The sequence below is a fragment of the Echinops telfairi genome, unplaced genomic scaffold (assembly GCF_000313985.2).
Source record: "Echinops telfairi isolate 266 unplaced genomic scaffold, ASM31398v2 ScPeMD7_23;HRSCAF=83, whole genome shotgun sequence".
Lineage (NCBI taxonomy): Eukaryota > Metazoa > Chordata > Mammalia > Afrosoricida > Tenrecidae > Echinops > Echinops telfairi.
Window position 1 is genome coordinate 61,289,606 of NW_022103920.1, and position 27,464 is coordinate 61,317,069.

General features: G+C 44.8%; 1 protein-coding gene across 1 annotated transcript in view; it reads right to left on the bottom strand.

Annotated features, from left to right (window-relative positions):
* Positions 1-27,406, bottom strand: part of PON1 (paraoxonase 1) — a 29,414-nt gene extending 2,008 nt beyond the window's left edge. Inside the window, exons 1-8 of the mRNA XM_045288900.1 lie at positions 27,266-27,406; positions 18,558-18,628; positions 16,440-16,495; positions 15,868-16,036; positions 12,453-12,579; positions 8,486-8,686; positions 7,103-7,184; positions 1,354-1,482 (exon numbers count right to left, since the gene is read on the bottom strand). Of these exons, the coding sequence (XP_045144835.1) occupies positions 1,354-1,482; positions 7,103-7,184; positions 8,486-8,686; positions 12,453-12,579; positions 15,868-16,036; positions 16,440-16,495; positions 18,558-18,628; positions 27,266-27,339 (909 nt within the window). The 5' untranslated portion in view covers positions 27,340-27,406. The remainder of the gene's footprint in view (positions 1-1,353; positions 1,483-7,102; positions 7,185-8,485; positions 8,687-12,452; positions 12,580-15,867; positions 16,037-16,439; positions 16,496-18,557; positions 18,629-27,265) is intronic.
* Between the last annotated feature and the right edge of the window lie 58 nt (positions 27,407-27,464).

Here is a 27,464-nt window from a genome sequence, read left to right on the forward strand (position 1 = left end):
CCGAATGAGCTAACAAGGAATGACAAATTAGAATCTAATGTTCTGCTGACTTCTAAACAGTGAACGCTCAAGAGAATACGTTGCTTTAGTTCCATTGTAATCTATAGTTATCCTAATAGCTAAAGTCTTAACAAAAGGCACAAAGGATGTTCATTAAAAATGATCACAACTGTTAGGTAAACCCGGAGAGAAAATGTGTGAAGGGTCAGACTATAATGAGGAAGAGTCGCCCGTTAGGCTTTGTTCTCTGTTTTGTTTTGTTGGTTTTTTAAATTATTATTATTATTCCAAAGGCACCGGCTTTGTAATTTTCTTTTTAGCTGGTGCTGGGGAGTGAGGCTGACTCTTACAATTAAGCTTTAAAAATACAGAAAGGTAGACAAACATGAAATCATGTATTTGATGTGAAAACAACTGTGATGAGTACGTACTGAAAACTCAGAATCGAAAGCCCAGCGAAACCATAAAGAAGTTCACACGGCCACGGCAACGACGTTTCCAGGAAGGGGTCCGTGAGTAGGAAGGCAGGTAGCAAACCAACGATTAGACCACAGCAATATGGCATCCTTGTTTTTTAAACTGCCTTTCTAAATTGGAGGAGCCTAAAGGTACGAAACCCAGTCCGATGCTGGCTATCTTAGCCTCATCCTTTGGCCTTCTCCACATACCCTGGTCTGGCTGAAAGCCTTCTTGAGGAGCAACTTTCCCCTCTGGCTTCTGGTTTGGGTTGACCAGTGAGGAATGAGAAAGGTAGAGTGCTTACCATCTGTACCTCAGCTATCACTGCTGGTTGGCTGCATGCTTCAACTAAAGCAATCCCCTCCACACGCAGCCCTCTTCTTGTGCTGGTTTCAGACAGTCATTTCCTGTCTCCCTTGTGTGAATCGGGTGCCATCAGGTTGGTTCTAACACCTGGTGACCCATGTGTTCCAGAGGAGAAGTGCATATGGGTTTCAGTAGCTGTGACCTTTTGGAAGTAGAATGCCAGGCCTTTCTTCCAAGGTGTCCCTAGGGGGATTTGAACCACCAACCTTTTGGTCAGTAGACAAATGCTTAACCATTTACACCACCCAGGGACTCCTCCCCTTGCATTATCCTTATGGATTTCCCTACATTGACATATAGTCCTTCTATCAAACTCCCATCAGATTATCCACTTTGATCTTTTCAGCAGTTTCCTGGAGTTACTCTTACGGCAACACCTCCCAAGGTCAAATTCCTCCTGTGGCTGGACCTTGGGATCAGCTGTTAATTTCCCCTCTTATTTGCACAAAATAAGTGAGAGTTGGCCTTTTCAATGGAAAATGAGAGCTTGGGATAAGGTCACAGACCTGATTCGCTTTACAAACTCACCTCCGATGCAGGAGGATTCTCTTCATCATAGAAGAAGATTCTTGTGCCGTCAGGATGGCATCCGACCCAAAGGTCCCCGGTCACCGGGTCCACCAAAATGTTATCCACCAGTGTGTTGAAGGTCAGCCACTGCCAAGGTGAAAAACAAGGGCAAAAGGCAAAAAGTGAAGAGAAACTGAAGGATGGGCTAGTAGTAGATACATCAAGAGAAAATGTCCTGTTATTCTTGGTCATCAGCAAAATCTACCCCCTTGCAATCCAGGGCAGGGAATTCCCCTCTCCTTCCACCCATGTGTTTTCTACCCTGGTGGGTTTTTTTGTTTGTTTTGTTTTGTTTTCTCAGTTTCCAGGAGAAATGAATAGGGAGAAGTTATGGAAAGCTCCATTGGATTAAATCATTCAAACATGTCAGCCCTAACACATGCATGAGCCAATAATGGGTGTCTGTGTGTGTGCTGGGGCTGGGGGTGGATTGTAAGTGTAGCATAGAGCGGGTCCTTCTGAAATGTCATAGAGGAATGATATTGTTATAAGCATTCAGAGAACCACCAGGAAAGATACATTCATTTCCAAAGAGAAAACAAGTGAAAGGTAGGGTCGTCTTTAACGGCAGCTCGTGGGCTGAGACATGCCCACCCAGGGCCTAATGTTTGCCTTGGCATGGAAGAAAAGTTTGTTCTTTAGTTTCCTAGTGTTTTTCAACATCTGCGCTTTGTTTTCCAAATATAAGTTGCAAGTGTGTGATGATTGCACAGAATGCTGCCGAGGCTTTGTACCAGGATCATAAATAATGCCAACCATTCTTAATTCCACCATTTATCATCTTGGCTGCCTTCCACCAGGGAAAAAATGCTATCCATTAGTTTACCTCTAACTCTCAGTTGGAAATGCACCATCTACCCTAAACCTCAAACAGCTCGGCATACCTAGAGTCCTCATAATAACTAGTTGTGACTCATCGCAAAGTCAAAAGCGTGTATAGGCAGCTGCAGTGAGCCACCACTGCCCTATGCTTCCCACTCAACATGAAGACCGCCCCCTCATCCCCATCCACTGAAGGAACGCTGGTGTTTCTAGCCTCAGAGTCTCTTTGGCATCCACGTGCAGTCGTTACCCTTTCTAGCCTGGAAATGGAAAAGTATGGCCAAAGGGACTTGGGGAGATCAAGTAGGCATCCCCTGGTCCGAATCACCTCCAGACCCTTTTACCTCCCATTCCTCGCAGTCCTGTATCGTTAGGTTTTTAAGTGAGGAAAGCATGTTTGTCTCAGGCTTCTGTTACGATCTTTGAAAAAGGGAATTGCCCCCATCGGTGGATTCTATGGCAGTTGAAAACCTGAGAAGAGACTGGTGGTGGAAGGGAGTGGAGGAAACAGAAACTTGGTTCTCCATGGGTTCAGCGGACCTAGGGCTTATGCCTTGGGCTGCTAACCGAAAGGTCAGTCGTTGGAGACCAGCAGCCACTCAGCAGGAGAAAGATGACGCTTTCTGCTCCCGTGAAGAGGTGCTGTCTGAGAAACCCACAGGGGCAGTGCTACCCTGGCCTCCAGGGGTGCTATGCATCAGAATTGACTCACTGACAGTGCGTTTGATGTTTGAGTTTGGGGGCCTTTGCTTGCTGAAAGTGAAGATTTGAAGCACTTGCTGATGAAGATCAATGGTTGAAGCCTTCAGCATGGATTACAATTCAATATTAAGGAAACCAAAATCCTTACAACTGGGCCAAATAGGGAAGTACCATCGTGATACATGGAGAAAAGATTGAAGTTATCCAAGATTTCCTCTGGCTTGGAGCCACAATCAATGCTCCTGGAAGCGTCCGTCAAGAGATCACAGGATGCATGACTGTGGGTAAATTGCTGCACAGAACTCCTTAAAGGGTTGGAAATCAAGGAGTTTACTTTGAGGCTGTGCCGTGTCTAACCAAAGCCATATTATGTCCAGTCATCTCATATGCATGTGAAAGTTGGACGTTGAATCGGGAAGGCCAACGAAGAACCTTTGTGTTTGAATTCCAGTGCTGGCAAAGGCTATTGGCAATACCATGAGCTGCCAAAAGGACAAACATCTGTCTCCGGAGAAGTACAGCCAGAATGTTTCTTAGAGGCAAAGATGGCCAGACTTTGTCTCACTCCCTCTGAACACGTTCTCAGGGGAAACTAGTCCCTGGAGAAGGACATCATGCTTGGTAACGTGGAGAGGTAGAAGGAAAAGAGGAAGGCCACCACGGAGCTGGATTGACATCGTGGCTGCCACCCGGAGCTCAAACAGAAGACCAAGGGCGAGGCTGGACAGGAGCGGGCAGTGTTCATGCTGTTGTGCACTGGGCCTCTCTGCGTCGGGACCAAGTCAACAGCACCTCACAACAGTACTCAGTTTATGCCCATCGTGGTGTACAAAGTTTGGGATTTGAATCCACACAGAAGCACCTCTGAAGATAGGCCCGGCGATCTGCTTTGAAAAGGTCACACAGCCTTAAGAAGTCCTGCTTCTTAAGCAGTTCTACCCTGCATCCTTCGGGTCTCCATTGAGTCTAAATCGATTCCGTGACAACAGAGCACAGCCACCCTGTCTTATGTAAGAAATTCAGCACTGGAGAGTCCAGCCATGGCTCCTGCCATCGAAGATCTGACTGTCAGCCAGGACCCCACGCTGGGTCCAGCCATGAAAATGTCTTACCTTGTTAATACGTGATTCCTGTTCATGACAGTCACCACATACCTACCAGATAAGACTTCCATAGAACCAAGTAGAAAATGCTACATTTCTCAGTCAAGTCATCTTCTCATTGTTCTTTGAAAAAGGAAAAAGCTTTTCTTCGCAGTTCCATGAGATAACAAAGTCACTTTACATAACATAGTTCAGAAAGACAGAATTCTATAGCCTTGTTGAATGAGTAGTGTCAGAGAAAGACAAGGCTCTCTACCCCCGTAAAGAGTCGCAGTCTCGCAAACCCACAGGGGCAGTTCTACCCTGTTCTACAGGGCCACTACGGGTCAGAATTAACTTGAAGGGAGTGAGTTTATTTGACTCTACTCTTCTGGAACAGCAGATAATGAAGGACATCAAAGATCCAAAGAAAAAATTTGAGTGCCAAAAGCCCACGTGAGCCAGCTACCATACCAACTGCTTTGACCATTGACACAATAGAAGGTTGTATAGAAAAGGAAAATAAAAAAGACCAAATATCGAATTCCTATGAAAGGCCAGATTGACTGTTTCTGTAGAGACTAGAGGAATCCCTGAGACTATCAACTGAAGCTTGAAACTAAAATCACATTTCATCCAAATAACAGATTGAATTATTAAATAAACAATATCAATCATGTATACTGTGCTCCCTAACTAATCAATTATATGAGGCAAAATGGCAACATTTAACCTAAAACAAAAATTCGAGGCTTAGGAGAAGCAGGGAGACTAGATTAGTGGGAACCAAACAAAACGTGAAGAAACAATGAGACTTATGGCACATGGAGAAATGGTTAAATGGGAACCTGCTTGGCTATGTAAACTTTTACCTAAAACACAATAGAATGTGTTTTTAAACTGTCTTCTCAACAACTATTGGAATTCTAAGCTCATTACAGCTCATCCACGTGGGACAAGCTCACGGACGGGGTTTTAGAAGCTCAGTGAGTCGTGCATTCATCTCTCACTCCATTTTGACAACCAGCAGGCTCACAAGTTGTTGAGAATGACAGGTAGATTATGTGATTTCAAAGTCCTGACTGATCTACAATATTCCCCCACCAATCCTGGGGCCGGGGACTCCCACTGTACACACTTCCCACTGTTAGCATTTTGCATAATTTCTCTAAAATCCACAGAAGGAGCTGTTAGAAGAAACCTGGCCACACAACATCACAAATTCTGAGATTAGCTGCAGCTAATCCTGACCCTCCTAGGTAATTTTACAAACTGATGTTGGATCAATAGGATCACTCAAAAAGGAGCCTGACCTTTGGGTTGGGGAGGACCTCCACGAGGCTGTTTCTATCGACAACTAGCAAGGTCTTTCCCGAAGTGGGGCCCAGCCTGTAACAAGGCTAGCCTTCCCCCTCGCCTTACTGAATACACTTGTATAGGTTCTCTTCTTATGAAATTCTCTAACTTCCAATTTATGGAAGCCCCTATTGATGCACTGAGAGTTCTTTTCGCTTCCCTCCAGTCTGAGGGCATGCAATTCCAATTTACTTCAGCTAATACCAACCTAGCTCTGCCAATGGTTTTCAGTGTCTAATGTGCTGTTCCATTTGATGGCCCTTCATGGTAACTTTCTTAGCATCAGACCCCTCAGGAGAGCCCCTCGGATGTGTGTGTGGGAGAACAGTTGCACAACCCATGGGCTCGGGCTTCAACGAAAGGAGCTGGAGCGATGGTGTGGTTTCCTTTTGTCGTGGTTGGCTTTTGTTTTGTGTGATGAACAGGGAAGCTGTCTGAGAATGTAGCACTCCTCTGGTGGCCCAGCGATGATCGCTTTGAGCTACTAACAGAAAGGTTAGCAGTCGGAACCACCGGTGGCCCAGAAGGCTGACGCGGCTGTCTTGCTGGAGAGTTCAGAGCCCTGGGAACCCTCTGCCCCTCGGAGTTGGAATCAACTCAGCGACAAGGGCAGTTGAGGATTTAGGCCCGTAGGGTCCCTTTCCTTGCTTTTGTGTTCCCATCCTTGTTAACCCAAACTTTTATGTGGCTCAGAATGGTTGGGGGTAGTCGGTGAAGTCTCAGAATAGGTCCAGCTGTAACCTATTTATTAGCGTAACACAGCTTTGCGGAGTGTCTACTCGGTGTCAACTCTTCCAGGAATAAAGGGGAAACAAAAGCAAAAATTGTCCCTGAGAAGCTTATACACTCGCTAGTGGGTCGTCAAACAACAGAGAGGATACGCTATCATCTATCTATCTATCTATCTATCTATCTATCTATCTATCTATCTATCTATCTATCTACCTACCTACCTACCTATCTATCTATCTATCTATCATCTATCTACAGTATGTTAGTAATACACGCGAGAGGGAAAGACAGTAGTCAAGGAGACGGTCATGCGTGGTAGTGGTAGTGCACAGAGTGGCAAATTTAAATAAGGTAGCCAGGGAAGGCCTCTCTGAGGCCTGAGATTAATCAAAACCAGAAGGAGAGAGGGCCGGAAATCTAAGGGAAGATCTTGTGGTCCAGAGGCAGAGTCAGAGATGATGTGTTGCCACACAGCCCCATGGTAGAGATGGCACGAAGTAAGCTAGTGAGGGTGGCTGCAGATCGCGGAGCGAGGTGAGGAGTAGTCATTGTGAGCACTTGATCTTTCTCAATCTGGTGGAGAATATTCTGGTATTCAATACGTGCTGAGGGTCTTTCCTGACTTAGATAAAGCAGAAAAAGGAAGAAAAGAAGGGAAGGAGGGAGGAAAGAAGGAGAGGGAGGAGGAGGGAGGTAAGGACAGAGAAAGCAGAAGGGGGGAGGAGAATGAAAGAGGACCTGCCTGTGGCAGCAATGCCAAGCTTAAGACCACACAGAGCGAAAATAAGAAACGTTTCACAGGGGAGACCCGGCCGGGGTAGATGGTGGCCCATTCTGCAACGGAGTGAAGGTGAGCCACAAACCCCTAACCATGCTGATGGCTCCTCATAAAGGAGTGAAAAATTGGTTCTCACCCATTCCAATTAGACCGTCCTTTTCCCTCACTTTTAATTTTGTAAATCAATTAGAATCTAATTATCACCCTGCAAACTTAAAGTGTTAATACATCTTACCTTCAATGGAGTTAAAGTCCAATTAGCGTGCTTTTCATACACATGAATCTTATGAGCCAGCAATTCAGCTATATAGACATACCTTCAAAGACGAAAGCACTACATCAAAGCACTGGAAGCAATGCAGTTCAAAGGGAGACGATGGGGGAATTGTAATAACTCTTCCTACGCAAGAGCTTCACTTGTGCACTGGGAAATGAGCGCTATCTCAAAACACAGTAAAGTCCAAAACAACTCACTGCGTTCCCAGTGCACAAAGGGGTCTCTAATCTCTGAAAAATTATTTCTAAAAATGGGAGATTAGCTGTCCCTTCTCAGAAGGGAAGAAAATCAGCTTTATTAACACCTGCCCTCCATTTGTATCGGGAACAAAGTGCATATCATTGGTTGTCTTTGTTTATCAATATGGTGGTAAGATCTAGCTTCTTCATCACAGAGGCCAGGGCTTCTCACAAGGGAAGAGGCAGGAGGGTCCTCTGAGCAGCCCCTCAGTCAGGGCCGAGGAGCTGTCAGAGAAGACAAGACGTTTGTCCTGGATCTAAGTGAACGCGCCCTCCCCTGAGTCTGCGCTGACCCCGTGATTTACTGTTCTGGGCAGAGTGCAACCCCATACCTCTCACGAATACTTAGTCTAAGCACACTGCATCCCAGAACAAAAAGGGTGCTTGGTTATCTGCTCTTTTTGAAGAACAGGAGATGAAAGGAATAATTGAAAGCTTCCCATGTTGTTTATAATAAATACATAGGACTAGCCCTCTGAAATCCTCAATCCTACAAGGTAAGGAAAGTATAGGTGGGTGGATAGAATTCATTTCAATGTACATGTAAAGTGTATGCCTGCAGGTATGCATCAGGGCTAACTGAAGTACACCCCACAGACCAATGTTCTGTGACGGTTTATTTGCAGGGCTACATGGGATAGTAACTCACATCAGCTATACCCTCCACCCCCAGCCTGGGTAAGCTGGCTTCTCCCTCTTCACCCTCCACAGCAGGGCTTTCTTGGTGAAGGAAGCGGGCAGTACCTTGATTTACGTTTTGACATAGGTTCTCTTGTCACAAACCAGCAATGCTGATAGAGGGCCACATTTTATTAAACACATTATGCACTCCGAAATCTTGCTCAAAGCAAAGCTATTTAATAGTACTAAATGTCTCTCACAGTGTCCCCTCTTGAAAGAGACCTTTTCTTTCCCAGCAAGGAAATAAAGACAGCATGACTTTCTAAACTGGAAATATGGTGAGGTATTTTACATTTAGACTAATTTCACACTAATAGAAGACCATGCTAAAATCTACCGTGTTAATTATAAAAGGGATATCTTATAAAGTTTGCTAATGATAATGGGAGGAAATGCACTTTCAATTAAAGAATTCACATACTTGCCATCAGGTGAAATGTTGATCCCATTAGCAAAATCAAATTTGTCTGCAACAACACGGACATCATTCGGGCTGTAGTAAACAACATAGGACCACGCTAACCCCAGATACAGCTCCCAGGATCGTAAATAGGGGTTCACGAAATAGTGGTCATTTGTGGCATAAAACTTCTCTGGTCCCACAGCGATGAGGTCATTCAAACTGCAGTGGAAATACACACACACAGGTGAAGGTATCGTATGGATTGGCATTCATGAATGCCTTGCCTAAGACCAAGAGGTGAGATGGGGCCTTCACACTAGCTTCTGTGGCAAAGAATTAGTAAGAGATTAGTGCTACCTCACTCATCCTCAAAGATACTAATCACAAAGACATCCTAAGAGGTGACATAAAAATTCTGGTAGGTATATCTTAAAAATGCTGTTAATAGTGCATGCGTATGGTGCGTGTGTGCTCCCGCGTGCGCGTGCTCAGATGTACCGAATTCGGTAAAGGCCAGGAATCATCAGGAGAAAACTATCGGTGCTCCTATAGCGCCTGCTCCTGTCAGTGCAGGGCATCATGCAAGCAAACAATAGCAACCAAAATGCAGGCATTATGGCCAGTACTCAGAGAACTTGCGTTTTAGGCAAAACTCCCCACTACTAGCTGTGAGACCGAGGGGAAATTGTTGCCTGTGCCTGTATCTCGGTTTCCTTTTTGGTAAAAGGACGACGGTGAACGGGTCTTTCAGCCTGAAAGGGTCACTTCCGGCTGGAAAGTTTCATTATTTGAAACCGAATAAAATGTCCACGAACACGGATGCTCAGAAATAGGATGCTCCGGCTTATTTTCTGATTCTGATTCTGCCCCTGTTACTGAGAACGTAAGATAGATGAGTCTATTTTTCTGCTTTAATAGCTACAATGCTGAGCACATAAGTGAGTCATCCCTTGCTGATTGAGGTGATGGAAGTTCCCGAGGCCATTATCTGGGAGAGAATTATCTCTGCTTCATTGCAGAGAGCATAATGGTCCAAACACCAGCTCTGACGCAGCTCTGGGCTCGGGGCGAGTTTATAGAAGCTCACGGAGCCTCAGTTTTCTCATCTGGAAAGGGAGGTTAAATGATTTTCCCAAGGTCATGCAGCTCATTAATAGAAGATGACAGGCCAGAATCTTTAATTTGTGAAATTGCAGTGGGATTGGGAATAAGACAATGCCTGTTGTGTGTTTCCCAGGGAGTCTGACACCCACTCAATCCTCACGATTACTGTGGGAAAAGGTTCAGGAAATTAGGACCGCCGTGTAGCCAGGTGCAGGTGTAGACCAACCAGCACGTGGGTTTCTTTCTCGCTCTTGCAGCAATCCGTTTCTGGAATTAGCTTGCTCTGCTAGCATGTGCCTGTTGTGTTTTGTTTTCTCATTAAAAAAGAGGACTGTTGGATGATGAAGAGTCACAGCTTTGAAATCGGACGGACAGCCATTTGAATCCCCGTGCTGTTTGATCCTGGCGGGGGCCAGGGCACACCCCTCAACTCTGCTGCGCTTCCCTAGCCTGCGTCTTCTCTGTCCCTTGCAAGGTTAGGGTGGGAAGGAAATAAAATATTGGCTTTAAAACCATGTCTGGCTGACCTAGAGGAACTGATCAGTGATGATCACGCCTTTATTTTTAATAACAACATGCTTACCTAGTAATAGATTTAGGAATAGGAATATGGATGCTATTTTTTAATGGAGAATCCTTGAGTTGAGAGAGTGGAATTCTGGTTTTAATGCTGAACTACAATAGCTATTGTCAGCCTTGTTCTATGCTGCTCAAAATGAATCTTTTTGCAACTGCCCCCCCTGCCCGCCAAAGCACATTACCCCCACCCCAAAAGATGTAGAGAATTAAATAGCAAAACAAGTAAAATAGGGTCTCACTACATATATCACAATATTTCAGAGCACCAGCGCTGGGACGCTAGTATTAAAATTTCAGCTCTACCATTTACTGATTGTGTCACCTGGGGCAAATTAGCAACTATTTCAAGGCTTCATTTAAAAAAAAATGTAATGGGTAGAATAATAAAACCTAATAGATAGGTATGAGAAAAAGTCATGGGGAGTATGTTAAAATTGTGTAGCAGCTGACCTAGGCTGACAGCTCGCTGCGTTCACCTATCATCATTATGATTCCAGCATCTTTATTCTATGTAGCGTTTCCTGATTTAGAGCTGGGTGGTGTCGGCATATTCTCCAGACTCCCAGGGGCACCATCCCCTCTTCAAAATATATTTGTTAAAGGAGTCTGTGAATAAACCCTCCCACCAAAAGCTCCTCTTGGAATTGTCCACATCCCAGACTAAGACTTGGCAGCACATTTTATTCAGCCACTAGGGAGTTGGTTGGCTTTCATCCAGTAACTTGATTTCTCTGGATCTGTTTCCTGGCCTTGAAACTCATCAAATGATAGGGACAGGAAGGGCTTCTGGCAAGCCTGAGCACACAGTCCAGGTGTTCTGCTAGATACCAGGATGGAAATACTAAAGGGTTTAACACAGATCTAAACTTACTGAGCTGGTCTGAAGTCATGCATAATGACACACAGAGTCTGAGATCCTAGACAAAATCATGACTAGGGCTAAAACACTGTTTTGGAAGATAGTGTCAGGTTCTTATCCCAAATTTATCAGTAGTCCCATAAACCAAACACCTGTAGGCAAGAGAAAACAAAAATTGATTTTGTGTACATTGATCAGGATAGAGGCTCTTGGGCACTTTCTGTCCTCTAGTCTCCTATATACAAAGGTAAATAAAAAGTATTGCTACTAGTTCCAATTTAGGTCCACATGAGTTTATGTAGTTTTTAATAGTTTAAACACGTCTCTGTGGTCAGTGTATGGCTGCAGACGATTCCGCTCAACAATACCCTTGTCTTAATCTTATTCCGGTGCCTCTACAAAAAGATCTAAAGGATACGGGCCTCCAAGGGATCTGCCGGACCAGTCAAGTCAAGGCAGGGAGAACAACTCAGAGAGTTCGGGCTACTGCATTTTGAAGTGCCAAAGGGTCATCTTGATCGATTTTTCTCAAAGTACCTGATCATAGGGGCCTATTATGAAGAACTTTTCTGTAAATCTAAGACTGCATTGGTAAGGAAAAGGGCATAAGTGTTGTGCTGTGGAATTTTTATCTATCACAAGAAAGGATTTGCTTATTCTTTGAGAGTAGCCCGGGCTATCCTATGAGAATTTTTCTGGGAAACCCTACCTATTTACCTGCCAGCCTGGTTCCTGCCCTTTCATATTTCCTCTTGTTCACCAAACTCCAAGAACATTAAAATCCCAACAACAACAAAAAATCACTTGGGGATACCAAAATAATTATGTACATGCTGTTGTTCACATAGTGTTAGTAGAAGAACACCGAGTTCTTAGAGGAAGGGTTAGCGAGACAAACACAGCTGTCAGAGGTGCATAGATCTCCATGGAGGATGTGTTGTGAAACAATAAGTTCACATCTTGATATTTCTGTTTAGTAAAGGTTTCTATAACTTTATAGCAATGCTTTTTGACTTACACTAGCATTATGTTGTCAAAGAACTTAGATTCAAGGTGAAATCTTAGATGCACCAGATTTTATCTTAGGTGTGTGGTTCTAATTCACAGAATTATCTGAAATGATATCTTTTAAAATACTAAATGAGTTAATAAAGCGCAAGATGTGAAATTTGGGTGTGAATTATTAGGTCTAGCTTGTGAGAAGAGCAGATTTTTTTCTTGGAACCAGGTCAAACGGAGACTCTCACATCAGAGACGGGAGAGGGGCTCTGCGGAGCGGAGTCCTCAAAAGGGCCTGAGAAGGACATTTGCAGAGGCTTTCAATAAGCACACAGGAGAGTGGAACCGCCACAGCCAGTCTGGCCGAAAGGGAAAACTGAAAATGGATTAGTCATCCCCTGGTGTTAAAGAACAATAGCGATATGATACATCCCAGAACATTACTTAGGCATAAGGTCATGTCTGATGGTTTTCAGATGCAAAAGTGATTTTTCTTCTTCTTGAAATTTAAACACCTCCACTGTGGACTTAGATTCTGGATGGTTCACCACCAGCAGGTACACAGTATTATCTGAAATGAGATTAAAAACAACAGTTGACACGTTAACTGAGCTCTCAGCTGTCAGCTCTGTCAGCTCCAAAAAGCAATTTCAACCCACCTCCAACTAGTACTTAGGATGTCAGGCAGGTGGAATATATTCATCTCTTTGTAGAGAGAAGCATTTGTGATTTTTCCTGAGAAAAGAGGCACGAGGAAGATCCTGTGTCAGTCTCTGAAAACCCAAAGCCCCGCAGGGAGAGACGCTTCAACTCTAAGATGATCAGCACTGACACTAATACGCACTTCAGCCTGGTCTCAGGGAGCGGCAGAGCTGAAATAAAAGGGAGAGCTGATGAGGGAAGTAGCGATACAGGCGGAGGGAGTAGACGGACGCGCAGTGAACGATGATAAATGCCTCCGCCGAGCACCCGAGCCACAGAGGCACGGGGCCGCAGCTTCCAGGAGCCAATCTGACTTTCAGATAGGAAGGAGAGCCAGCTCAATGGTTGCAAAGGTTTGACGGTGAGAGGATGCTCAGTGCCTTCAGAAAGAGTGCATCTCCGGCAGCCTTTGACAAGACTGCATGGATGTCTCGAGGGAAACAAAGCAAAGAGGTTAACAGAAGCGACAAGACAGAGAGGCCAGCAAGGAGGCTGTTCATTAGTTCACGCATCAACCCAGCGTTTTCTATATTTTAGTTGGTGTTATTGCAGATGCAACAGGTTGACCTTTATTGACAGTGATAGGTTATCTTCTCCAGGGAAGTCAGAAACATTATCTGGCCTTAGGAGCTCTAGACTGAAGGAAGGAAGCAAGCGGGCGCAGAGGTGGGGGTGGGGGTGGGGGTAGCCAAACCAGAGTGGACACATGCCAGAGGAAGGAGTTTTCTTAGCACGTTCCCTTAGTAGCATGAGGTGGGCGAGATTGGAGTGGATAAGCATTTAAAAAGAAAGGGAGGGATCAAGCCATAGAGGTTTTGTCTTGTCCAGGGTTCAGAGTAAAAATCCAGAGTCTACACTACACCAAGTTTTGAGCCAAGGGGTAACATGACCTGGGATGATAGCAATAATCAGGTGTATGGAGATATGGAACTGGACTGGAAGGTTGCACTGACCGGACAAGGCAGGAAAGGCAAAGGCTGGTATTTGAAATAAAAATCCAGAGACCCTGGTAATGACTGAGTAGTGAGAGAGTCAAAACTCAAATATAAGTGAGAATTAAACCATGGATGACTATTTTGCTCAGCAGAGTCGATTCTAGGAATTAAAATATTCTATTCTAGGAATTCCTTAATCCTAAGGAAATGCAAACGAGATATGCATAAGAATATTTATTTTGCCATTGCTTCCAATAGCATAAAGTAGGGGGAAATCAGTATTTCCATCAGAACATGAACTATATTATGGTACGCCCACACAACTGAATCCTGCTCTGCCTTTGCAAAGTCTCTCTACAAAGGAATGGACTGTCAGCGGCGACGTCATGATGGAGTGTTTAACGCAAAAGCCATTAGAAAAGGGCTGTGTACTAGGACCCCATTGTTATTTTCAGAAAGGTGTGTACATACTTAACAAATATTTCCAAAATAGTCGAGTTGATAAATGGGTGGAACAACCATGGACAAAGAACACACACACATATTAGGAGAAATTCCCAGGTTTTTCTACTGCTAAAGAAAATCTCCCAGCCTTCCTTAGCGCACCGCCTTCCTCTAAAACCTCTCATCTTCGGTGTGGCAGCATTCCTGTACACTTGTTACAAAGCTTCAATGATATGGAAAGATGTCAACTTAAGCTTGGATAAATAATTGATATCAGCCCAGATCTCAAAATTATTTTTTTCCCATGGCAAAACTATGATCCTCGGTTTTGAAGGCACCCTAATATAGGACTGAGGCAAGCATATTGCTAAGGTAACTAACTTGTCTGTATCTGTCCCCTAGTTGCAGACTGTGTTTTATTTAAAACAATCCGTACATGTCCGAACTGGAGCCCTGGTAGGAATCCTCTTAAAGACCCCTTCCCCACTCATGTGTGCGTGTATGCACAGAGGGGAGGGGGGAGAGAGAGAGAGTTTTAAATATATATATTTTAATGTTTTTAGTTTAAAGGGACTAAAGGAGAGCTCCCTAAACAAAAGTATCTGCCAAGGAATAAAACTGAAGAGGTGAATTTTAATAAGTAGATAAACACACATTGGAAGGTATTCAGAAATAAGCACCGTTGCTGTTGTAAAATGGTGGAAATTTCTGAAATAAAGAAAATGAGAATGGAAGATTAATTTGGGGGGCATGTTCAGAGAATTGAAGATGAACGGTCAACCGATGAGGCAGGCAGGAACAACAGGAGTGCCCGGAGAAGAAAGGTACTCGCAGGAGTATGCTCCCCAGCATCCATCGAGGCAGGGAGGGAAGAACGGAGGGAAGGTTGGAAAGAAGGAGGCAATGAAAAGGTAACGCAGACAGAGAGCTGACGAAGGGAAGAGAGGCTAATTAACGAGGACACCACGTGGCTTGCTTTCAAGGCGTAATTTTAGCCCCCCACAGTGGGGCAGTCTGAACAAAGCAACGAAGGAGGGAACGCTGACGACCTGGAGGGCACGGTATACCTACGTGGGGCTTTCAGCCTTGGCCTTACATGTTCGTCATCTAGGGCAGCAGTTTTATCCAACTGAACAGAGGAATTGAATCAAAATCTTTGGGCTTTAGTAAATGCCCATATGATTCTGTGTGCAGCTGAGGTTGAGAATTGCTGGCCAGATTACGGAAGCCAATCAAGGGTGACATGGGAAAAAGTCCGAGGGGCCGGGCATCGAGTAGTGTTGATCGGCTTCGGAGTGGGAAGGCTTCATTTGAAGACACAACAGATAAACTAATCAATAGGGAGGCACCGAAGATGAGAGTCTGGGAGAAGCTGACAACAGTGTCTTTATAGCCTGGGATGTATAGCTTGCAGATGCCTTAGCTTGGGGGTAGGGTGGGGTGAGGGAATTCAATTTTTGTATATACCTGGATTTTTAAAACTGTTTCAGATGGAAATTCCATAAATATTAAGGCTAAATGTGATTACTCTAGTAATTATAGAACTGATGCAAATGATGGTATTAAAAAAAATTAGGTGCTTCAACATTCTTAAACATTTTTGCAATTACCAAGGTTTTAGCTGGTTATGTATGGTATATTTGATTAACATGGGGGGAGTTTGAAATCCAGAGTAAGCATTATTCATGACTGTACTTTGGTTGGATGGGAAGAAACATCCATTCATTAGAATTTTAAATGTTGGTTTTATTTATAATAAACATCACATAAACTTTTACCTTCCTCTGTGAATGTGCTGATCCCATGAGGGTTAAATGAAGAAACATCGAAGTTACTGCCAATGATCTTCAATTCCAAAACTGCTGGGTTTGTCTCATTCAGGGTCATCAGTAGGATTTTTCCAGGCTTGTTGGGTTCAAAGCTCTTTATTCCAGGATATTTCAACCCCTTATGGAAAATGGGAAGAGAACAATCAGCATATAAGGCTACCAGAGCTGCTGATGGCACATGAGTTCACCTTGTCTGCTCCTAGCCACGGGGCGCACAGGAAACCCGTGGGCCGCCTTGCTGGGTGGGTCCATGGGAGACCCTGAAGAAACATGCTTCTGAAGGAAACACACCCTGAACAACACACAGGCATCGACCTTCCCAATCGTCCCAGCAAAACCGCGTGCCTGCTAACCCACAGTGATGCTGAAGTAGAATGGCTTGGTGATTGACTTCCATGAAGATTCCAGTCAGGCAAAATCCCTGAAACAGTTCTAGTCGGCAGTACCTAAGTCAGAACCATGGAACAGCAAGCGACCGTCTTACAGACCGTTGTAGACACCGTGAGGACAAGAACACTCACAGTACTCAGGAAAGCCAGCCCGTTAGGAAGAATCTCCAAGTCTTCAGCACCGCTGTCTGCCAGGAAAGAGAAGAAGCAGAGTAGAGGAGTCAGACGATGGCAGAACGCATCGAGGGTTCATTTCGTCCTCACTCCTAACCTGGAAAGGGGTGAGGACTTAGCTCTTCTTTGAGAAGAATTGATGCTTTTGATTTTTACTGAAAAGAGATTAATGTGATTCTATCCAAAGTAAAAGGTATGAGTATAGTAAAGGAGTATAATCACGTTTATATTTCATAGCTTGTTTTAATTTTCTAGATTAGAACTTTCTCTTCAGAGTTTGAAACCTGGCATAAACTTCAGAGAAATCCACGAAAGTATGGTTATTTGAAAAGAGTTTATGGGACTGGAAAAGATACAAAGTAAACTACAAATACATATGTTCTATTTAATAATTCCAAGTTACAGGAGCTCAGTGCTTAAGCACTTGGTTGCTAACTTAGAGACTGCTGTTTGAGTCTACTGACACAATTTGGTTGGCAACGCCAAAGGCATTGAGCAGGTCTACTGGCACCAGTTTTCTAACGATGTGTACTCTCACGTTGTGCCTTTGTCCCATTTTGGTAATGCAATATTTCAAATTTTCTCAGAATGCTATAGCACAATTAATAGACTACAATATAGTATAAACATAACTTTTATATACACTAGGAAACCAAAAATTTTGTGCTGGGGCAGGGGCTAGGGGTGGTGGTGTGGGGGGTGTGGAGATATGATAGTCTATTTCCATAAGCATTTATAACCTGGAAAACCGGATGAGGTCATTCACCTCTGCCCTATAGAGTAACTGTGAGTCAGAATCAACTCCACATAGGTGGGTTTAGGGTTTTGTTCCAAATCAACAATTATATTGGAAATGCCAGCAGTATCATATTCTTGAGTTAAAATAGTGTCATGTTAAGAATATGAATATCATGATCATTCCATTCATTATAATTTAAGTAGTAAATTTTTACAATTTCAAATAATCTAGACACAAATGATACGTGCACTGGAGATTTTTATAGAATATCCAATGACAGTATACAGTATGCTATTTATATCTAGAAAAAAATTATACCATAAAGTGTCTGGCTAAGTCCAGTAACTGAGCATATCTTCTATTTGAACCTTTGTAGCTCCCTCAACCTTTTCAAATTGAAATGAATAATATTAAAATGATAAATAACAAAAAAACCCACTATTTCAAACAACAAATAACAAAGTCAGTTAGTTGAAATCCAGTGGAGATTCGAGTCCTGGGACAGATCTGTTGGAGTTTCTCCACTTGCACTTTTCTCCTGGCAAACACAGCCGGCCCCCCACAGTGGAGGCCCGACACACCTGATCTTACTGTTCTACACTGTCTCACCCTTTGCAGGTAGTGCAGTTTTTTAACCAAAATGTTGTCGATAGGTTGTTATGATTCACATAGTCTTCACATAGCCTTAGCATAGTTAATAAAATCAGCATTGAAAATGATGGTGGCAACATCCGTACAAATATGCTTGATACAATTGATGTATGGATTGTTATAAGAGCTGTAAGAGCCTCCAATAAAATGATTTATTTAAAAAAAACCTGTTAAATATGTAAATAGCCTTTACTCATATGTAAATAGCCTCATCTTTCCTTCCTTTCATATCCTCAGGTTATGGTGCCATAAATATTATTCTGAATATTGTGTTTGCAAAACTGACTAGGTAAAAAGACAAACAAATGAACGGAGTTTTCAACACATTTGAAAACTGTTGGTGAAGTAGCAATCAAGTGTCTTCGTTGTGATACTTCTCTGGGTTGTAGGGTCCTTGGACTGTCGGTGCAAATGGCTAACTTGCTTGCTGTTCACCCAAAAGGTCAGAGTGCAAGTCCACCCAGAGGGGCCTAACTGGTGAAAAGCCTGCGGAGCACAGTTCCACCCTGATAAACCTCGAATCACTATGAAACAGAGCCCACTCGAGTGGAAACTGGCTAATGAATTAATAATGCTCTCCTGGCTCAAAATTTTATTTTTTTTAACAAAATGAAGCAGAAATTTTGATCAGTAAGTGACAGGTTATGCATACAAACTCAAATGAAACACTCTTCTCATATACATACCTATCCCTTTAATTAAATTGCAATTAGGAAGTTCCACCTGTGTCACCTCTCGCCCAGCATTAAGTCGAGACCTGTGGGTCAAAAAGAATAGAATTCATACAAAATTGTGCAGAACCTATACTTAGGCTGGAAGGATAGGCAGCTTATATGTATAAGTTCTCGCCCATGTTCCAACCCCAGGGGTAGTGGTTCCTGAAATGTGGACAATTAATTCTATCCAACAAGTCAGAACAAGACACAGGGGATCTTCTAGACATAGCATTTTATTTGGGGCGGGAGGGGGGCGGGGAGAGGATGAGGCGTGGATACACAAAAGAGATTACATAATGTTTTCTCCTTAGTATAATTTGGCAGGAGTAAAACAATGTCAACATTTGTATAAGGAGCCCTAGGTGGAAAACAGGACTTCAAATCAGTTCATCCCGTTTAGACTCCTGCATTTCCACCCCAGCTACACTGAATCAGAATTTACATTTTAGGAAGATCCTGGATTGTTCCTATAGATTCTTTTATATGCACAAGAATAGCCAGAGATGTTATTGAACTGTAGATTCTAATTCACTACAAACTCAAACTCGCTGACACTGGCTTGGTTCTGACTCCTGGTGGCCCTAGAGGACAGGGTAGAGCTGTCCCGGCATTTCTGAGACTGTCACTCTTTTCAGGAGTAGAAAGCTTCATCTTTCTCCCGTGGAACAGCTGGCTGTTTTGAGCTGCTGACCTGTGGTTAGCAGCCCCATGTGTGCCCGTGCCATCCTAACTGCGTGGAAATTCAAATTCTTAGTAGGATTCCAATTGGCATGGCCCTGTTGGGAGCCTTGATCAAAATTTGGGTTAAATAGCAAAGTGGTTCCGATTTATTTGACAAACGGGCCTCTTGCCCATCTGGCCAATCTGTTTCAAAGCCTGGACTTGGGTGTAGTTTAAATCATACAGGTGTGCTCAATGGTTTTACATCTTCCGACCCTCATGTCCAAGGCCTTTCAGATACACACACTGCAACTCATGAAATCTGAGCATGGAAACATCCTAGCAAACACATGAATGAAGGAGGAAGGTACAAAGAGTCAATGGGCGAAGTACCCAGTCGGTCACCTGACCAGAGCAAAGTTGCCGATGAAGTGAGCACCATCCAGAGATTTTCACAACAAATACCAACTGAGAAATAATACGGATCCTTAGTCGCGCAGTGGTGAAAGTGTGCAGGTGCTAACCCAAATTTTACTCTGCAGGAGAAACATGTGGTAGCTCACCAGAAACGATTACAGCCTGGGAAGCCCCACAGGAGAGTTCTACTCCGTCCTCCAGGCTTGCTCTGAATGCACGTTGACTCTGTAGCTGTGGGTTTGTTTGGTTTGGGGAAGGATATGATAGTTACAGTGAGCAGTGGCACTGTGGCAGAAGCCCTATAATTGTTCATTGGTTTAAAATAGGAATATTAAGTCATAACTTGCCTTACTGATCATTTATCCTCACAGGAGGAGGATGGGCTAGAAGTGAGCCGATCCTCTGGATAATATTCTTACATGCAAAATGTAAAGTGATAGGAGTTGAGAGACCATCTGATGTTTGTTTATTCAGAAAAAAATGTAGTGTGTTCCCAGGGTGTAAGGTGATGCCACGGCTATCACTTCTCCCCCTGAAGAGCATCCAACTCAAGGTATCAGGTGTAAGGTTCCGTGGTCCACATTGTGAAGGCACCCGAGACATCGGCAGGAGAGGAAGCCACCGGTGTAAAGAGACGGAGACAGGAAGGAAGCCTGATCTGTAAGGGCCAGAGTTTGCTGAAGTTATTGCTGTTGTCAGGTGCTGTTAGGCAGGCTTGGCTAGAGACACCAATCCAGGGGCACTCATATGTGTATAAGAAAGAGCTTTATATCGAGGAGGAATTCTCCTATCAAGAAAGCGTCCCAGCTCAGTCCAACTCAAGTCCCTAAGTCCCACCCTGGTCTGTAAGTCCCTCTTCAGCCTCACAGCCGCATGCAGGGATGCAGGATGCAGGTGGATCACAAGCGGAAGGATGCAGATTCATGTGGATCCAAGGCTGGTGGGCACATGGCAGGGCGCCTGCAGCTCTCAGGGTCTCCAGCAAGCCGCAAGGTGAAGGGGAGAGAGGGGTCTCCTTGTGAGAAGACCATCCCCCACAAAGGAAGCACCATCACGTTTTGACCTGGTGGACAGATCTGACTCCAGCCCAAGCCAGGAGCGTCTGCTTGACTCAGAGGTAACTACCACAAGAGCCACTGAGGCAGGTCCCACTCACGTACAACAGAACAAAGCACGACGTGATTCACTCTTTGCCATCCTCACAATTGTGACAGCCAAGCCCATCGCAACAGCGGCTCTGCTGATTCATCTTGTTCGGGGCCCTCTTTTTCTTGGCACCTCCACCGAGCATGGGCTCCTTCTCTCGGGACTGGCTCTCCTGACACCATGTCCAAAGTGGGTGAGAGAAGTCTTGCCATCCCTGCCTCGAAGGGCCATGCAGATTTTGAAGAAAACGGGTTCTTTAAACCCCATGTTAGGAAAGAATTTTTTTTAGGATAGGGGTGGAACAGCTACAGTTGTACACAAACACATGTAAAAGATGCCTATTAGCAAACCAGAAAAGTTGACCCTCGCCTCTCCCCGGCAGACCCGTTACCCTTGGGAGACTGGTTTGGGGCAACTGGGAGCACATGAGCTGAACTAATCCAGGTGCAGATGGACAGAGGGATTTGAGGTTGAGAAAGGCTAGATCAGGTGTTGGATGATTACAATATCTCATTTCCTTTTGTCCCAGGCTAATGCCAACTGCGTATATGCTAGGAACGCCCTCAACATGCCGTCCTTTGGCAGCAAATGACTAATGAAAATGAATTTTTACATGATTTTAAATCCAAAGTCATCAACAGGTCCTTATTTGACACTTCTTTAATATTTTGATTTCAAAAATAATCAACAAGTGTGGGTGGGGATGGGTGGGTGGAGAGAAGAAATAATCATTTCTAAAAACCTCTTCTGAATATATGTTTTCAATCAGTCCATTGGGTTATATAATTGAATTTTTTAATGTTCAATTTAATTTTTTTCTGAAAGGATTCTTATTTTTATTTAAACATATGTGCACATCCTCCACAAAGGTACACATTGGGTATTAAACTACTGTTAGTTTAGAGGTGGGATGTGCACGTTTTCTGGTCAGGAATGTAACAAGAAGCACCATAGCCAGGGTGGGAGCTGGGCAGAGGCTTACTCCAGAGACAGCCCCGGAGAGCCACCTGCTCAGGGAAAGGTATTGGGGCCGGGGACACCAGGTGTTTCAGGAGAGGGTCCAGGGGGGGTCCAGTTATATTCCTTTGGACGCTTCAATAGGTAACCTCAATGAAGAGCAGCAGAAGAGAGGGACAGTTTTCTGAGGGGTGTCCTGTCACCACTCACCTCACCCAGTCTGCTGGGCTGCTGCTGGGGGTCTTGTAAACTGGAGGTGGGGCCTGGTGCCACAGGAAGCTGGCATGGAAGATGATTTGTGCAAGAAAGTCACTACCAAACCACTGCTCAAGTGTCACCCTCGGCCTTCTTCTTCTTCTCGATGTCGTCCGGAAACAGTTCTTTACAAACCAGGCAATCCGTGAACATGAGCAGCACGTCGAATAGGTCACCAGCCATTTCCTCTTTGTCGGTGCTGTAAGGTGGGGGTGAAAGCTGCCAGGTTGAACGCGGGAATCTGCCCCAGCAGGTGCTCCGTGATAGCTTCTCACCAGAGAAACGTATTCCTTAAAAATAGGTGGCAGGTAAGCCTGTTCTCTTTTGTGTCTTCAAACTCCTGGCAGCACTTGCCCGTGACATTTCTCTGTAATAAGTGGGACTCGTCACCCATGATAATGTCCTCCCAATAACCAATCACAGCATCAAATTCCACATCAGAGGCGGAGTCGTTGAAGCTCTCCTGAGCTAAGGAGTCCAACGACCCCCTGTTGCTTCCTGCCCCCTCCTGCCCCAGGACTGTGCCAACTACATGGAAGGCAAGACAGGCCCAGCTGTAAGGCACACACAGGTTTCACCACGGGGTCTCCATGACGCCATTTAACTTTTTATTAATGGTTTACTTCAAAGTAAATAAGAAGATATCATTGGCTAGACCTTAGAGAATAAATTGATCTCTACACTTTGACCTCTGTAAAAAGTTTTAACAAAACAACAAATATATTCTGAAAATGTCCCATTTACTTTTCTTGCATAGCACCAATTTATAGAGCATTTTAAGAGGAGTAGGGAATTAAACATTAATCGAATAGTTATGTTCCAAGCACTGTTTAGTTGCTTTATCAATGTGTGTATATTACTGTTTCCTGTTGTTGACTTAAGGGTGTGAGATAGTTAGTTTATTGTGCCAGCCTGGCCGATAAACACAAGTGGGGTTAATTGAAGGGAGGAGAGATAAATGGCTTGGTGAACCTCCCCTTTCTTGTCTCTTGCTCTTTGATCATCGGACCAGTGTGTGGCTGCCTTGCTTGTTCTGTGCTTCAATTTAGAGGCTACACTACCTGTGGGACGCCTAGCCTGTGGACTGTGACACTGTAAGTTGAGGTCCCTTTAAGACCACATGATTGAAATTTACATCTCTGGAGCTGGGTACTGCCAGTTGGTAACCTGGCTGACAGTTGGTGACCTGCCTTGCTATTTGCTGCTGTGCTTATATAGCCTAGCTCTCTCTACAGAAGGAGATCTGGCAGCCCTCAAGACTTGAAGGACTGCTAGTGTCTCATAACTCTCTCACGGGAGTGAGTGGCACTGAGCCATTTGTACTGCTTTATAATTTAACTGTTCATTTCTTGTATTATATATCAATCTATATATGATTTAACAGTTCATTTCTTGTGTTATATATCTATCTTTATAAATAAATATATAAAATTATCAGTAATCTGGTTTTATCTCTCTAGGAAACCCTTTCTAACACATTTTGGTACCAGAAGTGCTTCTAGAGAAATAAAATAATAAATATGGGCTTCTTAAATTGGCTCTCCAGCCTGATTAGTCTTAACACTAGTGATGCTACTTCAAAATCCCAAAGCATGGCTGAGTCTGCTACTCCTATTAATCCATGGTGTGAAGTAGAAAAGATAATACGTAAAGTCACACCACTGACTGATGAGGTGCTGGTTAAAGGAGAGGCTCTGGGTGATCGAATATTTGATATTTTCCAGGAGTTTTGTAAGGATGACAAGTATAGGGAAGCTGGTTGGCTGGTCCTTCTTACAATGGAAAGTGTGATTGAGGAGAGGGATGGTCTCAGAGCCTCAGAAGCATGCCTCAGGTGCAGACTAACAGATTTGAAAGCTTCCACCTGTGCTACAAAGGAGAGCCTTCTCTCCTCTAGTAATAGAGTTGACGTTTCTGAGAACCAGGTCCAGAGTCTCATTATGCTAGTGGCTGAATTACAACAGCAGCTGAATTGCAGATCTAGAGCAGCGTCTGAAGCCAAAGTGAGAGCATTGATTGGGAAGAGTTGGGACCCTGAAACATGGGATGGGAACATATGGGCTGATGATCCAGAAGAGGAGGATTTTGAGCCCTTAGAAACAATTGACCCATCCCAGTTAATAGATCCACCCCTCTGAGCTGAAAGTATTAATTCACAATCCACACCTGAGCAGATTAGCCAAACTATGCAAGTTGATATGCCAGGTGGGGCTGCATCAGTAGCACTGCCTGAGAGAGATGCCTTACAAGATTTTGCTAAGAGCACCCAGGAAACACCCTCACCAGCCATTATTTCCGCTAGACCTGTCACTAAAATTAAGTCTCAGAAAGCTCCTAAAGGTGAGGTTGAGATGATTACCCAAGAAGAAGCGCTATACTCATAAAGATCTGCTCGAGTTTTCAAATACATACAAGCAGAAGCCTGGGGAATATCCCTGGGAATGGTTACTAAGGGTATGGGATACTGGTGCATGAAATATAATATTAGACCAGTCTGAGTTTCTGGATATGGAACCCCTAAGCACAGACTCTTCTTTCAATGTCTCTGTGAGAGAGGTTAAGAGAGGATCTAATTCTTTATTTGGTTGGTTTAATGAAGCATGGACTGCCAGATGGCCTAGATTGGACCAACTTGAGGTGCCTGACCTACCTTGGTACACTGTAGAGGAAGACATCCAAAAGCTTAGAGAAATTGGTATGTTGGAATGGATCTATCAGGATATTCCCATAGACCCCAAAAGGGGGGTGTCCTGAGGACAGACCCTTTACCACAACCATAAGAAACAAGTTTGTGAAGTGGGCCCCAGCATCTCTTAAGACTCCTGTAATTGCTATTTTATGTGCACCAGGATTAACAGTGGGCACTGCCCTAAGCGAACTCCGACATTTGCCCACAATAGGGCTGATTGGTCCCCATGATGGTAGAGGGCAGGTGTCAGCACAGAATCAACAGAGACAGGGTGGGCATGGCTATAATAGACAACAAGGTTTCAGTAGTAATCAAAGCAACCTGTCTCATGTGGAATTATGGCATTGGCTACAGTGTCCCTAGGAATGAAATAGATGGGAAACCTACTAAATAGCTATGTGCTCTATACAGATGGAAGAATGGTAGATCAGGTGAACAGCAGAATAGACAGTCATGATCAGTCAATCAATTCCCAGACCTGAGCCAATTTACAGACCCACAACCCTTGAATGAGGGGGAGACCGGGTCCCTTTGAAGGAGGACCCTGCTGCATCACTGAAGGTCTGTACTGTTAGTCTTTCTTCTAGCCTTCCCCCAAGGGACCTGCGGCCTTTCACAAGAGTGACTGACTGTTCACTGGGGGAAAGGAAGCCCTAGGCAGCGGGAGCAGCCAGCTGGGCCCACGTGATGTCTGTGCCAGGGCAACTGAGAGGCGCCTGCCTGCAAGGGCATAGGAGGTGTGGGCTGCACCTCTGTCTACCACTTCTCAGGGTTGGGGAAGCGTCTGATGCAGCTTCCTCTCCTCCAAGGCAGACACAGGAGCTGGGCCTGGAGGAGGGGCTGGGCAGGCCTTCTGAGAACCTTGCAGGAAATGGGACAGCCGGGTTGGGGACTGTGAAAAGGCACCTCCAGCCCAGGCCAAGCCGGGGAAGGGAAGTGTCCAGGGATGGAGAAGAAGAGGGCTGAGGAAGCACATTTAGGGAGGACCTCTGAGCTGTCAGGTCCGGATGGGTGGTGGTTGGCTCTACAACTTTAAGGGCATTTTGACTCACAGGACCCCAGAGAAAAAGTATGCTGGGGGAGGGGGTGTGTGTTTCAATGACTGATTGCAGGGGGGCGGGGGTGGAGTGGGCAGTGCAGGTAGACAGGCCAATGTTCCAAGGCACCTGGAGGTGGATTTGAGCTATCAACCTCTCCATTCAGCAGCAAGCACTTAATAGCCTGCACCACTCAGGGACTCCTTTATCACACCCCGAAAACCAAAACCAAACTACTGCCATCGAGACAACACCGACTCAAAGTAAAGTTGGTAGTTTCAAACTTCAGACCTTGCAGATCGCAGCCCAATATGTAACCACGACACCACCAGGGCTCCTGGGGTCATTACATCATCTGGTGTCAATTTGAGACTATTAAGAGAGAAGGGGTGAAATTTAGCCTGTCAATCAGGTAGCAGCTTGATGATCTCATTTGGAAGCCAGATACACTCTCTCTGCTTGTCTTCCTGCGAGACATTCCTGTTAACAAGCCACATGGAGCCAGACCCCTGGAGCTGGAGGACCCACGTGAAGACCCCATGCCAGCACTGAGATACTTCCACCACCACTAGATTCACAAGACTTTCCACCCACTGGCCCGTGATCTTCCTGCATTCTGCATCATTGCATGTGTTGCATGAGTCTGAAGAGGAATTTACAGACTGGTATCAGATATATGGGCTAATATTGGACTTAAGGACTTGATCTGGATTGGGCTGGGATGTTTTCTTAATATACAATTCCTACTTATATAAAGCTCTTTCTTACACACACACACAGTCATTAGCTCCAAAACCCACACTAGAGGTGGCAGGAGCCAGAGGCCAGGACATCAAATGGGAGCTGCACCAGCCCCCACCCTGGGGCAGGGGGCCCATCACAGCGCCCTCATCTTCACTTTGCTGTCCTGCCTCTCACAGCATGGTCTAAAATCAAATCTCTCCCAACTAGTAGTTCTGCACCAGGGTCAGACAGCCACCTTTGGGGCTCCTTTCCCCAGTTCGTTCAGTATCTGGAGCCCCCTAATCTGGTTGCATTTTGAAGAAAGGCTGAGAAATGAACCTGCAGTGTAGACACCGAACCATAGGTGAAAATTCACTTGAATACACTGACCACTTAGCCACTCACACCACTGATCTAGGCTCCTTTCTTACTGCATTGATCAGAAATTGAATAAAACCTGAGGTGTGTGGAGTCTTGGTGGTGTAGTGGTTATGCATTGGGCTGCTAACCTTAAAATCCAGAGTTGGAAACCACCAGCCTCTTTGAGGGCGAAAGACGAAACTTTTCCTGTAAGTAGTCACCATCTGGGACATCCACAGGGGCAGTTCTACCTTGCCCTGTAGGGTCGCTATAACTTAGAATTGACTTGATGCAGTGAATTGAGTCAGAGGGATGCGCACCCAACCTTACACTGTAGATTGGCTGCTCAGAAGCTGGGTCTTTCTGTCCAGGGGTGGACTCCTGGGGGCCGGTGGGAGTAAGGGGACTGCAGCCCTCCGCATCACCCGACTTACTGGTAAGAAGATCGGTAGTCCCTGATGAGTCCTAGTCCCAGCCCCAGAAGCGTGAGAACCACCAGTTTCGCCATGACTATCAGCAGCCAGCCCTCCGCCTGTGTGGATGCACAGAAAGACCTGCGTCTGTGCTCGCTTGCAACACAGCCTGGCTGGCTCTGGGGCTCTGGCCACCCACCGGGCGATTGGCCTGTCCGGC